This window comes from Chenopodium album, chromosome 5, assembly GCF_948465745.1.
Source record: "Chenopodium album chromosome 5, dcCheAlbu1.1, whole genome shotgun sequence".
In the NCBI taxonomy this organism is placed as follows: domain Eukaryota; kingdom Viridiplantae; phylum Streptophyta; class Magnoliopsida; order Caryophyllales; family Amaranthaceae; genus Chenopodium; species Chenopodium album.
The window spans coordinates 73924235-73938014 of record NC_137838.1 but is presented as its reverse complement, the minus strand read 5'-3'; the positions used below and the strand labels follow the sequence as shown (position 1 = coordinate 73938014).

Below are 13780 nucleotides of genomic sequence, written 5' to 3'. Positions count from 1 at the left end.
TAAAATTAAGGTATTGACATATATCATCATCCAAGATTATCATAATATTATTATAATTTTTTTTTCCTCCGACTTAAAATTTATTTTAATTAAAAATAGGAATAATAATTTTGGTATGATACTTTGTATAAATCTTACAAATATACATAACGTTTATAAGAACAACCGAACAAAATCATTTTATTATATTATGCTCCTCCGTTTTTTTATGAGTTATGGTTGAATTTGCACATTTGTTGCGACACAACTTTGACCATCAATATCTTTAATTAGAGACTATTATTTTGTTACAAATATTTTTTTTTGGATAAATTTGTTGAATTAACACCATTCTTTATAAATTTTGTCGTAAAGTTTAATTATGATCGTGCATGGCACGGGATTTAATCTAGTAAAGAAATAAAAGGAAGGAAAACTTTTGAGATTTTTGGAGGGAGATTAAATGATAGGGGCATTTAAGTATTTTCACATTCCCCACCCCATTAAACCTGTTAAATGGCCAAACTTAACGTTTGTTTAACGTCATGATTATTGTAGCAATTAAGGTAAAATTATAGAGGTACCACTGATAATAAAAGTCAAAACGACAAGGGTATCATTAATAAAAGTCAAAACGACAAGGGTATCATTGATAATTTCCCTAAAAAAAATTATGAATCCCATTTCACCACCAAAAAAAAAAAAACTATCCATGATAAATCCCCAAATAAACCCTAAAATTCAATGTTGATCAACGATATTAGAAATTAATCCCTTAAACCATCAATTTGATCTTTAATACTAATTCAGGAGAACACATCAATGAAGAATCAAATCAAAGATTTGAGATTTATGAAAAATTTAACAAATTCTCAGTTGATTTGGGGCTCTTTTTTTCTTACATTTGGCGTGATTTCGTTTCTGGGTTTTCTTTATTGTGCTGTCATTTCCAAGCTCATGCCGCCATCACAAAACCCCTTAATATTTGCTATACAGAGAGACAGGTTATTTTCTACAATATTTTTTTTATTTAAATTTATTTGCATATGATTATACATCTTGTATTTTAGGATTGTTTTCAGTGTATTACATGTTGTTTAAGTTGAACCTTATTCAACTATATATTTAATTTTATGAATTATATGATTACAAGAATAAGGGGACTGTTGGAAGATTAATTTGAATAATGGGTTATGCACAAATTGTGAATCATGTTTTATAAGCGTTGAAGATTTTTGGTATTAGAATGTGGAAAGTTGGTTGATAAAGCACATGATTGGTATTTTGATATAGTGGTTAAGTAGTAAAAATCTTTAAAAAAAAAAATAAAAAAATTATGTACTAATGTATCTATCTAGAATGATTATGAATTTCCTAAATTAGAACTATATATCCAATGTTTTCTGCAGTACTTAAACTGATACTATTCAATTTGATAGTTGGGATCTTAGTTTAGGCTGAATTGGCTAGGTACGAATGCGTAATATATAAACGAAAATGTAGGTGGACTGAAGATACAAAGAGGGGAGGTAGGTTCTAGCAATGGTTTTTACCACATTGCATTAATTGATTAAGGATCTAATACGACTTTGCTTGAATCAGATGTCATTCATGTTACAAAATTGATGATTTTGAGTTACATCAATATCATGGAGGTACTGTTTGAAGTGAGGATAAATGAACCAAAAGGAGGGTGTTTTGTTTAGTTGTCTTGAAAGTAGGAATTCTTCCACTATTGGTCATAAGAAAATATAAATGCTGGAGGGGGTGAAGGCTAGTAGGCTACTTCTTCAGGGGTTTCTCCCTAATTACATACAAGCGGCTGCTGTGAAAGCAGTTCTATTGAATTATTGCTCGTGGTTCTTCTGCTTGAGGATTAATTTATTATTGAAGTGTGATTTTGGCAGTTTCTTTGTGTCCCTTCATTGTTACCCTGTATATCATAGAGGCCTCGGTTATTAGGGGGGGTGTGGGGGGGGGGGGGGGTACATTCATTTATTAAGAAGCCCGAGTTGGTGGTTGGTAATTTTTTATTTTTTTGTACATGCTTTGATTCATCTAGCTATGCTAATAAAGAGGATAATGGTCCATTTTTATAAGAGTAAGATGGGGGGTTGGGTCAAATGTGATCAACAAAGTAATTTCTGTTACACATCTCCTGCAAGATCTCTACGTTCATGGATTTGAAATATATAGATATTCCTCGTATATTTTAGCCTTTTGGTTTGAATAGCAATTTATATTAACTGGACAAAAATGCATTTGGCTAAAGATAGTGTGAGAAGTGATTTTTATTGAGATGAATGGAGTACTTCATCCTTTTATTGGGAGTAAATTTCATGTCAAGTCAGTATGGAATTGTGGCTGGTCTCATGATCCAGATAATTAAAGGCATTGCGAGGTGCAAGTAGCTGAGAAGTGTTCTTTACAGTTTTGGTTCACCTTTTATCTCTGTGATGCAATTTTTATTTCATATGGTTCACCAAATACCTCACTCTGTACCTAAGGGGTGTACTGAATACAATGCATTCGCCCGCCTAGATGCTTCTTTTGTTTCATTACTTTATGCTTACTCTTGTTTTTTAGTCTTCCATAATGTTTGTGCTGTTAATATTGGATTGCTGATTCTTTTGGCTTTTCTTTACAGATATTATTGCTTCTTGGTCCCATTGTCGCTTCCAATCCTTGTGGTTGCTGTCTACTTCCATTGGCTCAGCATGAAACTCTTCAAGCATGCATGATTTTTGCACCAGTCTTCATATCAGTTTCATGCAGACTAATTTCATTGTTATCAGCCTCACTACAAGCAGAATTTAAATGTGGTTGGACTACTTGAAGACAGTATCAGTTTGACAATCTCCCCAAAATGCAGATCGAACCATTCATCATCTCTAATACTACATAGTTGTGGACTATTGCTTTTATGTAGTAACACTTCCTATTTCAGCTGTCTGGAAATCTGGATGCAAGCATGATCAAATAGGTAATTGGACTGCTTTAACTTTGAAAGGAACATCAGAACTGTAAACGCTGGAAGTATAGTGTCAATTGTCTTTCATGATACACACATGATTTTTTTGTGCACATGCATATACTTCTTGGTGAATGGTGATGAGTGTGAGGTAAAGTACTTGAACATGTAAAGAGGATAAGTAGCCAGGCAGTAGCAAGGTTAGAACATTCAGGATCAATATGGAGCATGGAGATCGGAGGCAAAATGAGCGGAAGAGGCAGGAAGAAAAATAATTAATTGTGGAAATCAGCACAGATCATGCCCGATCCAGCGATCCTTAGCTCAAGTGCTTTTGTGAAGTTCTGGAAACTGCATATTTCTGCAATTTCGAATGGTTAGTTTATAAAAGTACAGAGAGTCTAATGGAATGCGCCTTTAATGACATGGCATGATCAATTGTAGAATTGAAGCATCTATATGATGGTATTACTATCCTCACACTAAGCTTGGAACTATTTTGATCTGAGTCATATGGAATAAAGGTATTTGTACCTGATTTGCAGGTACAGCATCACTTTATCCTCTTTGAGAACATAAACTTGTACTATGAGCCCTTTTTCTTGGTTGCTTATATAGTTATATTATGGCGTACTCCCTCAATCTAAATTTCAGTGTTAAAACCTTTACTTTAGGGGGTTATTCAAGGGTATTACTTTGATAAATTTTTAATTAATCACCTTCCCTCTGAAATTAATCGGTACATTTTATCAACACCTCATATATTGAACCATTTCAGGATTGCTCGTTAGCAAGATTCATTTTAATGTATTTATATAAAAGTATAATTTAATACTTGAATTTTTGAAAATAAAAGCATTTAGTCCACTGATTCTTATGACAGGATATCTCAAACACATACTCGGTTGACAAAAGAAAATCAGTTTGCTAACTACATTGTTTCTTTCTCCATTAAATGGTATCATATTATTTACATGATAAGTTAATCTTAATTATTTAATTCCTAAGAGACTAGTGGTTTGTCGGAAACCTTTAGGACGTTTTATTTGACATATGAAAAACAAACAATTAAAGAAATACCTGAGGACATTGTTATGTGGTAATCTGGTTGATAACTGTAGTAGCATCACAACTTTCCTTATTGATTCATTTATTTGGTAATCATTGTGAATCCAAACTTATTAGGGTATGTTCATATTAACTGAGCTGAACTGAACTGATTGGAGCTGAATTGGATTGAATAGAGCTGAAATAAATATTTTATGAGAGAAGGAAATTAGGATCTGAACTAAACTGATTGGAGCTGAATTGAACTGAAATTAAGCTGAAGTGAACAGGCCTTTATTCACTATTAATGTAATTTAGTTGATCGTCTAATGTTGTTGCTTCAGCTAATTAATTAAGATTACTGCTAATACTTGCTTAAGCAAGTCAAAGATTGATAAAGAAATTAACTTTGTAATCAAGTGTTCTACATTAGCCGCCTCCTTTTCTCTCGGCTTTTGAACAACGTTCGTATATTGTAAGTGAAAGTACAAGTTTAATAAAAAAAAAAAAAAAAAAAAAAGTGAAAGTACAAGTTTATTACATGAAATGAAATTCATTTGATCATTCAATTGCATTTTTGCAAGTACAAGTAGAGCCGTATAGTTGAGGATATTATTATTAGATTGATTGATCCATTTGACCATGCAACTGCCACCTAATTATGAGTTCATAAGATAAAAAAGTCTGCTCTTTTTTTTCCCCTTTTTTATTCCTCCTTCCAAAATTTTAAAAATGACTAGAAAAGTTTACCTATTATATATACACTCTTTTTATCAATTTGGTAAAATCTCTAGCCTATCCATGTAATTAAGATCCAGATAATGCATGACTACCTTATTTTATATACACCCGAATGTAAGTTAGATTTTAGGTAATTATATAAATTAGACAATAATGTCATTTCTATTGCATATTTTACTTTATAGTTCATTTTCTACACAAATTAGACAACAAATTCATATTTTACTTGATGTACACTACTTGTAACCTTTTCCGTTAGTGTTTTCATTTAACAAATAAAAGAGAACAACTTTTGAACTACAAGTCTGTTCTGATTTACTACATTAAACTGAGTTGAACTGAACTAAACTAAACTGAGCTAAACTAAATTATTTATATATAAGAGAAGGAAATTAGAAATTAACTTAGCCGAAGTTAAGCTAAAGAGAATAGGCTCTACATATCTATAAGAATACAAAAGACCCCATAAGGCTTACGGAAAAATTCAAACTTTAAATTCAAGATAAAATGGGGGCTAGGGGTGAAAAGTTGGACAAAAGATATATAAACATTATCAAAATAATGAAATAGTCTAGTAGTATAAGAGCACAAAACCAATAAGAAGACTCTAGCATCAATCCAATGACACAAATCACATTCTTTTTTTATTACATTTTCTATCTCTCCTCTTATATATTTCATATTTCAATTAAAAAAACATACTATTTTCTTGATAAGGTAGAATGATGTAAAGGTACGTTATAACTTATAAGTAACTTAACATTCTCTTATTCTCATCTTCTCTCTCCACCTTTTTTTAACAACTTTTGAGGATCTCTTCCTTTAACAACTTAACAAGTATCAATAAATCTATATCCCCTTTGCTTGTAACCTTGGGAAACATAGCTAGCTAAAAGCTATGTTTAACAAAATTATTATACAAAATTCTTTCAAAAAATTATTAAAAAAAAAAAAAAAAAAAAAAAAAAAAAAAACTAATACAATTAATTAAATAAATAAAAAATTCCATGCATTTTAAATCCACAAGATAAGAACTCTTCTTCCTAATTCCCCTATTTGACCAATACAAACAAGAGCAAAAACTAGCACACGCTCTTACCCAACGCCTCCTTTTGTTGAAGTTTGACACATTAATTTTTTTTCTTTCCTTAATTACAAGGTTTACTATAACTTCGTGCAACTTCTCATTTTTCTATTAAATATCTTTCTTCCCTTCACAATTGTTATACCTCGTCGCAATCTTTAATTTTCTTCCTATGATACCCTTTATTTTTCGGAGCTTTTCTAAACCTCAGTACCCTTAAAATTAAATAGCTAAGATGTTACAAAGAGATTTAAAGATACGTGTATGAACCCTCATCGTGTTCTTGACATGTTTTATCTTTATTACATTTCTTGAGAGTTCAAAAGAGGGAGATTCTTATAACTTTAATTTATACCCATAGAATTATAGAGCTGGATGTTTGGTTTTCCTTAATAAGAAAGAAGTAAAACAGAATATCACTTTATTTTGCTTTTTATATAAGATGGTGTATTTTCAAAAGTACTATATTGATCATCTTCATAATGTAAGGAAAGTTGATGAAACAATTAGAAGTAAGATTATGAAGGAAGAATTAAGGTCATCCAAGAGAAAAAAGTCTAAGCTATATTCACTACTCTGCCTCTCTTTCCTCTCTTGCAGCCTCATTTGGGTGTCTCAGATTTTCGGGTTTCCGTTTTCGTTATCTTGTACACATCGTAAGTCCATATCAAATGTTTTGTTACTATTTCAGTATCATAGTATCATAGTCATTTATATCAGTTAAATTTTGTTAGCATGTCCATAAGATTCCCGAATACACCTAAATTTAATTTGTGGTAGTTTGGAGAGTAAAAATAAAACTGTACTCTACTACTCGAGAACAACTAGGAATTTATAAAGTGTTTTTTCCTAGTATGAAGTATTTGCTTATTTTTATTAAGTTGATGTTATGTTTTAATAGTTTGTGCCCAAGCTTTATGTTGAATATTAGCTCTGTTTTTAATATGTTTCATGCATGATAAATTGACCCTTTCTCTTATTCACTCTTGTTGATTAATCAGAAGGACGAGATAAATTGTCGTACGAAATATCGGGTTCGGATCCTCCAATTGCTTCTTCTGCATCAAATGGTAAGTTTATTTCCTCTATTTTTTGGCTTCATTAGAGAGCATAGCCTTGTGCGTGCATATTGCATATAGGTATATGTTTAAAAAGTATCGTACAAGTGGTTAGGATTACTCGACGTATAAGGTGCATATATATGTTCATAATTTTTACTTCTAATTTAATGTTTAGTCATATGGTTGTTTGTTTGAATGCAGGAACAATTTATTGTGATCGAAGCCATTTTCGTACAGATGTATGTTTCATGAAAGGAGATATTAGAACAAACTCTTCATCCTCTTCAATCTTCCTATACTCATCTACAACCCCGAAAGCCCCTCTACTTGACATCCCTACAAATTATGATGAACACGAGTTACAACATGAAACCATCAAGCCATATACCCGAAAATGGGAGACTAGTGTAATGAACACAATTGATCAATTGCACCTAATCTCAAAACACAAACCCTTGGCTAACTCCGGTCACAAATGCAACGTCACACACCACGTCCCTGCCATTTTCTTCTCAACGGGAGGCTATACAGGCAATGTGTACCATGAATTCAACGACGGTATAATCCCTTTGTACATCACATCACAACATTTCAACAAAGAAGTAGTCTTTGTTATCCTAGAATACCATACTTGGTGGTACACAAAGTATAGTCAAATTATATCACAACTTTCAAACTATCCTCCTATCATATTCAATTCCAATTCCAAGACACATTGCTTTCAAGAAGCCGTCGTTGGGCTAAAAATCCACAATGAGCTCACAATCGACTCATCAATGAGCAAAGCAAACACCTTAGGCTTTCGAAACCTTCTAAGTCGAGCTTTTCATGCCCCAAAAAGAGTTGTAAACCTCAAGAAGAAGCCGAGAATGGTCTTATTGTCTAGAAGTGGGTCTAGAGGCATAACTAACGAGCATGCATTGATAAAATTGGCAAAAAAAATCGGGTTCAACGTACATATATTGAAACCTAATAGAAACACCGAATTAGGTATCATTTACAAAGAAATAAGTAGTAGTGATGTTATGATTGGAGTTCATGGAGCTGCCATGACACATTTTCTCTTCCTAGAGAAAAATCGCGTCTTAGTTCAAGTTATTCCTCTAGGAACGGATTGGGCATCCGAGAATTATTATGGAGAACCCGCGAAAAAGATGGGATTAAAGTACATAGGGTACAAAATTCATCCTAGAGAAAGTTCATTGTACTACAAGTATGATAAAGATGATCCTGTTTTGAGTGACCCTAATAGTGTGAATAAAAAGGGGTGGGAGTTTACTAAGAAGGTTTATTTGGATGATCAAAACGTGAGATTGGATCTTAAGAGGTTTGGAAAGTTGTTAGTTCGTGTTTATGATGATTACTTCATGAACTCAAGGATTACAACAAAACGCGACACATAAAGTGCCAGTTTGTCATCCCTACTCATTTTTTGTTATGGTGAAGAATTAGTCCCCTGAATTTCTTTTTATTGTTTTTTTTATCTTTATACTACATTTAAGTTTTGTATGTATATTAAGACTGTAGGAGTAACATGTAAACTCAATTTTTTTGTTCGAGTTGATCTCATCCAACACGAGCCAAGATGAAAACTGAATTTTAAACATGTACAAATGTACAATAGATTGAAAAAAATAAATAAATAAATTACCAGTTCATAACTAATTTAATTAACATATTTTCAAACAAAAAAATAATTAAAAAGAATCACAAATTTTTGTATGTGGCTGGCCACACGGTGTGGCCAGCCACAATTTTTATTTTTTATTTTTTTTATAAAAATACTACAACTCTTCTCTCTCCTTTTTTTTTTCTTAGCTTCTTCTCTAAGCCAAATCACACATCACCAACAACCATATCTCTACTCCACCCATTTTCTCTCTCCTCTTTTCTTAGCTTCTTCTTCAAGCCAAACCACACATCACTAACAACCATATCTCTACTATACCCATTTTCTCTCTCCTCTTTGCTAAATTGCTACAATTAAAGCCCGAAATTGTAGAAATTGGTTGTCAAATTGTTCATGAACAATATTTGAAGTAGTGAAATCGATGAGAACCAAAGAAATTTGAGCTCTTTCTTTGTGGAATCTCAAATCGAACATTCCACGTCAAAAATTGTAGGGTGTTACTAGTTTGGTCAGGGGTTACTTATAGGGTGTTACTGGATTGGTTAGGGGTTACATGTAGGGTGTTACTGGTTTGGTTAGGGGTTACTTATAGGGTGTTACTGGTTTTGGTCAGGGGATACTTGTAGCCTTGTAGGGTGTTACTGGTTTTGGTCAGGGGTTAAGTTACTTGTAGGGTGTTACTGGTATGGTCAGGGGTTACTTGTAGGGTGTTACTGTTTTTGGTCAAGGGTTACTGGTTTGGTCAGGGGTTACTTGTAGGGTGTTACTTGTTTTGGTCGGGGGTTACTTGTAGGGTGTTACTGGTTTTGGTCGGGGGTTACTTGTAGGGTGTTACTGGTTTGGTATGGGGCCTACAAACAACCCTTTTTTTTTTTGAAACAAACCTACAATCAACCCTTGAATAAGTAACAAGTAACCATTGAATAGGTAATTCATACAAGTAACCTTTGAAATAACTCATATAAGTAACCCTTGAATAAGTAACTCATACAAGTAACCTTTGAATTAACCCATAAAAGTAACCCCTAAAAAAATTATTAAAAAAAAAGTACCCTTGAAAAAAAAATATAAGTAACTCCTGAAAAAAAAAAAATACAAGTAACCCCTGAAAATACAAGTAACCCTTGAATAACTAATCCATACAATTAACCCCTGAAAAAAAAAATACAAGTAACTCCTGAAAAAAAAAAAATACAAGTAACTCTTGAAAAAAAAAATACAAGTAACTCCTGAAAAAAAAAAATTACAAGTAACTCTTGAAAAAAAAATACAAGTAACCCCTGAAAAATACAAGTAACCCTGACAAAACCAGTAACCCCGTTATACACGTGAATAGTAACCCCGTTATGTGCGCGTCAGAATCCGTTATTTTTACTAACTTGGCAGCAGGCCACACGGTGTGGCCTGCTGCACCAAAAAAGCTCTGAAAAAGAATTAGGAGAAATGAGGGTTGGAACATAGTTAGCCATAAATACAACTGTGTGACCAGGATGACCATTGCTAACATTAGGAGCAACATGAATGAAGTAAGGTTTAGGTTTGAGCTGACTCAAATCAAGTATTTGATAGGGCAATTTTCCATTTTGCATTTGAGAACTCTCCATAACCACGACCTTCCCATTACCCGTAATGCTTTGCAAATTTTGATCAACATTGTCCTTTCCCCATTTTCCTTGGTATCTATACTTCATCTTCCAATCTTGGTCCAACATAACGCGTACCTCTACAACTTCTCGCATTAACCTTGGCTTACGACCAAGGTCTTGATTGTAATACTCATTGTACAACTGATAAACACCAATTTTATTGTCCTCCGTCAAGCCTATTTCTGTTTGCATCAAGTGTAATTCATATGTTTTATTACCAATATTAGTATAATCCATCAATTCTTGGTTAATCATGATTTTCCTCAGATCAGCGGCCTTGTTGAAATACTCACTCACCATATCGAATCTAAGAATGAAGAAAACTGAATCCGCGTTATTATGATGATTACCTATAACCCAATGTAGTGCATCGTCTAATACAACTGGCTCCGAACGTATAGCCCACCAAGTAAAGTTGCCTCCATATTTTTGTGTGTATATATGGGGTATAGCCGAAGAGCAATAAGCATCATCTAATTCCTTCCACTGGCCACGACGCACTGAGTACACTATAATTGATCTATGACGACGTCTTTCGTACATATATTGAACCGCCAACACGATTTTGTAGTCATCAATAGAGGGAGCGTACCCAAATCCGGAAAATAAAATTCGATAATTGTACTTGTTAGGGAATGTGATGTACCGTGCTTCATCAATCGTGGGATTCCATAAACACAAATCATTAGCGTTGTTAAGAAGATGAATGCAAAGTATGCCGTTACATGATCCTACGAAATTGGAATTGTGCAAGTTGAGCTTGAAATATTTTGATGCCATTGGTACCAATTTATAATTATTTGTGTATAATTTATTCGTAAGATCAAGATGAAGGACCATTATGGGTCTATATTGGAACACAACATGCGATGATACAAGATCATATCGCTTTTTTGAAAAGGATGATTGGAGTTTGGTAAACTTAGGGTTTGTGATTATTAATTTCCAGTTTTTGCAGACTGATTTGAATCTTACAAGGGATTTCACGGGTAATCGTAACAGTATTTCAAAGATCAACTCTTCGGGCAACATGGTAGCTTAGCTTAGGATGAAAATAATAATACGGAGGGACTTTTATTTGATAAGAATAATAACTTTCTCTATGATTAGCTTAGGATGAAAATAATAATACAGAGGGACTTTTATTTGATAGAATAATAACTTTCTCTATGGTTAGCTTAAAGATGAAAATAATAATACGGAGGGACTTTTATTTGATAGAATAATAACTTTCTATATGGTTAGCTTAAGATGAAAATAATAATACGGAGGGACTTTTATTTGATAAGATTCATAAGAATAATAACTTTCTCTATGGTTATGGAGGTACAAATAAAATATATCTTATGATTCTAAATTTTATCTTATGGAAATATATGCAAATTAGTAAATTACGGAGTAAATAGATGAATGGGGGCTCCCTCGCCAAAAGGCATAGCAAACCATACAGTATCCCAACTTGTTTTGTAGTGTCAAATTTGTGCCAAACCTTAGCAAGTTCAGTATCACAGAATTTCGATATCAAATTATCCGCAGCAACTTCATGAACATTAAGCTCACAACTCTCATCATCATCCTCCTCTGCCATAATACAAGCTACAATGGATAGGTAGTATCTTTTTTCAATTGAATCCGCAACCAAAATTTCATGAAATAGTTTCTCAACTGAAAAGTGAATATTTAATTCATTGCAATCCCAATCATATATATTAAATTTCAAAATTCATCCAACAGTGTAAATCTCATTAAATTAATATTAACAGTATACAACAAACTCAATTATTCATAGTTTATACGTACTCAAGGACTCTAATAAATTATGACCTAGATTTCACAATTAAGGTACAGTAGAAATTATCATCGATCACAGATAACGAAACAGAGTAATTCATTGCAACCTACATTCTCAAGTAGCTAACATCTATGCAATTCTAGGAGCTATTTATGTAAATAATACAGCAATTATATACTACGTATGAAGTAAATACTACAGCAATTACGTATGAAGTAGTACCTAAAATAAGAAATTGAATCTCATAATCTACAATAAATTAAAGCTAATTCGTTCCTAATTTGATCCGAAATATATTAGGAGGTTTGTTATGACATATCAACTCTGCTACTTCTCCGATAAAAGCGATCGAATAAAAAATGTAGTCAAAATTTTTCAATCAAACAATTATTCAAATGATTCTAAGTGTTGTACATGCAATAACACTAGTAGAGATATGTGGTGAGATAAAATCAATATCAAATGTGATGATAATAGATGATTAATCAAGCTGATTAACTTATATTTTAGGTTAAACTCAATGAATAAGATAATTAAATGCAATGAATAAGCAATATGATCAAATGAATAGATTATAATTGATTCGAACAATTGATTTTACGTACCTCCAATTGTTTGTGGTTCTTCGTTATCTTTCTCTTCCATTTTGATCACTTTCTCTCACTAAAATTTTGTTGTTTTTGAATTTCACTAAGATTCTAGTGTTTTCAATTCCCTCTCTCTGCTTTTATAGGAGTAAAAAATTTGAATTTGAGCTGAATAAGACTTGTATATTTCCCGGTTTATTACGTATGAGGCTTGATTTTTTTTTTTTTTTTGGAATGATTAATATGATTAAATAAAATATATTTCCTCTATTGTTTTTAATAGCATCAATTTTTTTTTAAGGGAGATCAATTTTGGGTGGTTAAGTTCCAAACCCCTTCCAATTGTTGTTGTGGAGGATCGAACATGAGTGCTTCCTACCAAGTGCAGTCTCAATGACCACAACACCAACAACCAATTGGACAATTGGTACTAATTGTACTATTTTTTCATTTGAGTGATTTATTCACTTTTTACTTGTATTCATACATCAAAACTTCTTAACTATCCTTGTGAATACTCTATTTGTATTTTATGACTTGCTCCATTTCTCTAGATACAGAACTAGGAAGAATAATAGAAAATATTTTTTAATGATAGAAGTAGGCTTTGTTGATTTTTTTCAAAAAGAAAAAATCTAAAAAAGCAAAAATGAGTAAAGTGGAAAAGCTATAGAAAATGAAAAATATTAAAATGTAATATGAGAGATATATTGAGAAAACCACTAGTGAAAAAGAAAATAGCAAAATACTACGGAGCATTAAAAGTTTTCAAAAATGGAAATGGAGCAAGTAATGTTGTACAGCTACAAAACAAAAGTGAAACAAGTGAGTATTTAAATACAAAGGGAGTATTTGATCCGTGTTTTTTTTTAAAGTGTTACTCTTACCAAATGCAAATGTGTTTTATGTTTCACCAAAAAAAAAATGCAAATGTGTTTTATTAAGTGGTACACTTTCTCTTTTGGCAAAAACCTACTTCCTCTGTTTTTTTAATACGTGCAACACTTTCCTAAAATAGAATTGTCATATTACTTGAAACACATTATAAATGAAAAGTCAATTTGGGTAATTGGTATCCTTATCAAAACTCATGACCCACTAAATTATACTCTTTTCAATCTCTTACACTATTTAATTAATTTAAATTATATGAATTCTACTTTTCTTACTTTTCTTAAATACTGAGAAAAGTAGGGGTGTCAGTCCAAGGTTGTACCGGTCCAACCTGGACCAGACGGAAGA

General features: G+C 32.3%; 1 protein-coding gene across 1 annotated transcript; it reads left to right on the top strand.

The window, feature by feature from the left end:
• Window positions 1-6264: 6264 nt before the first annotated feature.
• On the top strand, window positions 6265-8525 carry LOC145631038 (xylan glycosyltransferase MUCI21-like). Its single transcript, XM_081683144.1, has 3 exons — window positions 6265-6478; window positions 6824-6892; window positions 7085-8525. The coding sequence occupies exons 1-3, from the start codon at window positions 6265-6267 to the stop codon at window positions 8284-8286; spliced, it is 1485 nt and encodes a 494-aa protein (XP_081539270.1). The 3' UTR covers window positions 8287-8525.
• Window positions 8526-13780: the final 5255 nt, after the last annotated feature.

Coding starts and splice junctions, on each gene's coding strand:
- LOC145631038 (XM_081683144.1), top strand. CDS start 6,265: ATGGTGTATTTTCAAAAGTACTATATTGATCATCTTCATAATGTAAGG. Junction 6,479..6,823: donor TTCGTTATCTTGTACACATC/GTAAGTCCATAT, acceptor TTGATTAATCAG/AAGGACGAGATAAATTGTCG. Junction 6,893..7,084: donor TGCTTCTTCTGCATCAAATG/GTAAGTTTATTT, acceptor GTTTGAATGCAG/GAACAATTTATTGTGATCGA.